General features: G+C 45.2%; 1 protein-coding gene across 1 annotated transcript; it reads left to right on the top strand.

Annotated features, from left to right (window-relative positions):
• The first annotated feature begins 874 nt into the window (after positions 1–874).
• LOC310789942 (single-strand DNA endonuclease ASTE1-like) lies at positions 875–2,540 on the top strand. Its single transcript, XM_083651662.1, has 2 exons — positions 875–1,173; positions 2,182–2,540. The coding sequence occupies exons 1-2, from the start codon at positions 918–920 to the stop codon at positions 2,493–2,495; spliced, it is 570 nt and encodes a 189-aa protein (XP_083507788.1). The 5' UTR covers positions 875–917; the 3' UTR covers positions 2,496–2,540.
• The last annotated feature ends 1,089 nt before the right edge of the window (positions 2,541–3,629 follow it).

Raw genomic sequence — 3,629 nt, forward strand, 5'->3', positions numbered from 1 at the left:
TGCACTCTCAACTCATCTGTGAACAAGTCGATGTTTGAGCCAAATCAGAAGAAATTCTATCAAGCCGTTCTTGAGATATGGCGTTAACAAGCTTGAAAATGGCGTTGGAGAGGTCACAGTGACCTTGAGCTTTGATCACCAAAATGTAATCCTTTCATCCTTGAGCCCAAGTCGACGTTTGAGCCCAATTGGCAGAAATTCCATCAAGCCGTTCTTGAGATATCGCTTTAACGAACTTGGGAATGGCATTTGTGAGGTCACAGTGACCTTGACCTTTGACCACGAAAATCTAATCAGTTCATCCTTGAGTCCAAGTCGATGTTTGAGGCAAATTTGATGAAACTCCGTCAAGGCATTCCTGAGATATCGCGCTAACAAGCTTGAAAATGGCGTTCGAGAGGTCACAGTGACCTTGGCCTTTGACTTTTGACCACCAAAATCTAATCAGATCATCCTTGTGTCTAAGTCGATGTTTGAGGCAAATTTGATGAAATTCCGTCAAGGCGTTCCTCAGATATTTAACGATATTTAACGTTAACGAACATCGTACGGACGCACGGACGGACGGACAACCCGGACCCATAATGCCTCCGGCCTGGCTATCGCCGGCGGAGGCATAAAAACTAAAACAAAGATCACTCAATGCGACTGAGCTAGCTACGCTCTCTCTCTCTCTCTCTCTCTCTCTCTCTCTCTCTCTCTCTCTCTCTCTCTCAGGAAAGTGAAACCTAAGGAAATAGAATGCTCTATCTCAGTCTCTCTCTCCCTCTCTCTCTCTCCCTCTCTCTCTCTCCCTCCCTCTCCCTCTCTCTGTCTCTCAGGGAAGTGAAACATAGGGAAATCACACTGCCTCTCTTGTACAGAGTACAGACAGGCTGCTGAAGCTGCAGTGTGTGGTCCACACAGAGCAGAGCAGGATGGGGGTTCAGGGCTTGAGCAGCTTGATGGAGGCCCACAGCGGCCAGGTGTACCGGGACGTCCCGTTCAGGGACAGCCGGCTGGTGATTGACGGGGGGAACCTGTGCTACAGGTTGTACTTCGAGTCTGACCTGGACCAGAACCACGGCGGGGAGTACGCTGCGTTTGAGGAGCGCATCAGAACGTTCTTCAAAGCCCTGGAAGACTGTCAGATCCAGGCATACGTGTTCCAGGACGGAGGCACAGACATCACCGGTAAGAATAGGGCTGATCTAGGCTTTCAGGATTCATCTCAAATGTATCAAAGATTATGCAGTTACCTGTTGAAAAAGATTCTCCCTCGGGGAGTTCTAGAAACGCCCCTGGGGGTGGGAATCACAGAGTAACTCATGATATGATACTATCACACTACTTAACGATGGTATCGGGACACAGCTATAATTCAATTCAATTCACTTTTATTTATCATCAGTATATAAATGGGAGCTGGGTCTCTGTTTTTCTCTGTTCCACTGTGATTGTCCCACTGTGATGTCATAAATCCCACTGTGACATCATCCATGATGTCATAAATCCCACTGTGACATAATCAGTGATGCCATAAATTCCACTGTGACATCATCAGTGATGTCATAAATCCCCCATAAATCCCACTGATGAAAGCCCACTGTAACATCATCAGTGATGCTGGTCTCATTGGCCACACAGCAGCCGAGCTGCAAATGCGAGGTGCAGGACGGGCGAGCCTAGGAATTGAGCGAGCGAGATCCCTATAGTGTAAAATCACCATGAGACATGGTCCCGAAACACTTTACAGTTAAAGAAAACATCATGAAACAGTACAATAATACATGATACAGTGCATGATCAAGTTGAAAAGAAGTTGATCGATACATTGCAGGCAATTCCATGAACGATACATCATATCTGTGTAATGGAAGAGAAAAATACCCCTAAAAAGTTGAAAAACAACACAGCAATTATGTATTTATTCACAGAATTGACATGAAACAATATAGAAAGTGCTTACTGCATAGTGCCCCTTTACCACACACTCACTGACTGAATGTGTGAAGTTACAATGTTTAAAGGATACACTTAACATTTTCAATCTGTGCAAACTAAGTTTACAGAGAAAAAAACACGAAAGAATGCAAAAAATACACATTTCAGGGTAAATGTCACAATTTGGCGCTTGTCTATCGATAATATTGTAAGAGGATCATGATCGATATATTTCTTTTTGGTCCGTCCCATCCCTAGGTAAGAAACTGGATACCTCGAGGAAGAAAGATGAACAGCAGATCCAGAATGCCGACGTGGCGGCAGAGATGGGCGGGAATGAGAGAATCCTGCCTCCACTGGCCAAGCAGGTGTTCAAGCAGTCACTGGCCCGCCTGGAGGTCCCGCTGGCCCAGTGCTTTGGAGAGGCCGACCGTGAGATCGCCGCCCTGGCCAGTGAGTGGAAGTGCCCGGTGCTGTCCAACGACAGTGACTTCTACATCTTTGAGCTCCCGGGGGGGCTGCTGCCCACCCAGCACTTCCTCTGGGAGGGGGAAGAGCTTCATCCAGTGTAAAAGCTACACCACCTCCAGGTTCTGCACCGCCTTCAACATCCAGCACGAGGTGGGTCAAGTCCATTCCAATCAGTTAGTGTAGTATTAAAAAATATATTTGAATCCTTTCCTTTGTGGTTATATTTTACAAATACTGATTCTCCACCTTCTACATTCAAATCACGTTTGCCACGCCCATCTGTCTAATTGCCTGCCAGTCAAAACATCATCATATTCATTGTAATTTCCCCCTGGTGGAGGAAAACAGAAATATTGAATATGAAGAAATGAGAAAAGATTTGAGATACAAATGTAATTATTAGGTCCTTACATTAATACAATAAAATAGTCTGAGGTTGTATGGATGTGGTTTTTGACATATTCATAGTAATGATATACAGCTCTATATATATATATATATATATATATATATATATATATATATAATAATAATAGATTATCTAATAGATTATCTATCTCTCCAGATAGATAGATAGATAGATAGATAGATAGATAGATAGATACATGTAGATAGATAAGACAGACAGATATATAGTCATGCATAACAGAAACAGACAGGCGATCTCTGCTTTGGCTACTAAATTTGGTAGTTGTAAAAAATTATATCAACGAGCAACGGATTGTCAAAACGAATTTGACCATCGATGACAAACGTGACTTGGACGTAACAAGCAAGCTATCAATTGATATATCAACATCCCCCTAACTATCTACAGCTCAGCCCGGCCCGGGCTGTGCCGGGACATTTCCTTCAGCAGCTGGCCGAGCAGGGCATCACGTACCGTGGCCGCCGTAACGTTACGCCCCGGGGTCCGCCCGCTATGCCGACGTTATGTTTAGGCATGGGGGTGGGAGAGGTAGGTTTAGGGTTAGGGTTAGGGTTAGGGTTAGGATCGCATGGGCATTCTGATCATGGGCACCGAATTTGAGCCCTCTGCGGCTTCGGGGGGCCAGTTCCTCTCAAAATGGATTGGTGTTTTCAAGCAAAAACTACCATTTTTTTCTCCTAAACTGCCCCAGAAGGTACCAGAGCACTGACATTCGGCACAGTGGATCGCATGGGCATTCTGATCATGGGCACCGAATTTGAGCCCTCTGCGGCTTCGGGGGGCCAGTTCCTCTCAAAATGGATTG

The sequence above is a fragment of the Poromitra crassiceps genome (genome assembly GCF_964638095.1).
Source record: "Poromitra crassiceps genome assembly, chromosome: 15".
Taxonomy (NCBI): Eukaryota; Metazoa; Chordata; class Actinopteri; order Beryciformes; family Melamphaidae; genus Poromitra; species Poromitra crassiceps.

Excerpts from the sequence above, each read along its gene's own strand:
- LOC310789942 (XM_083651662.1), top strand. The coding sequence starts at position 918 with ATGGGGGTTCAGGGCTTGAGCAGCTTGATGGAGGCCCACAGCGGCCAG. Across the intron at positions 1,174-2,181 it reads CGGAGGCACAGACATCACCG|GTAAGAAACTGGATACCTCG; the intron begins GTAAGAATAGGG and ends TCCCATCCCTAG.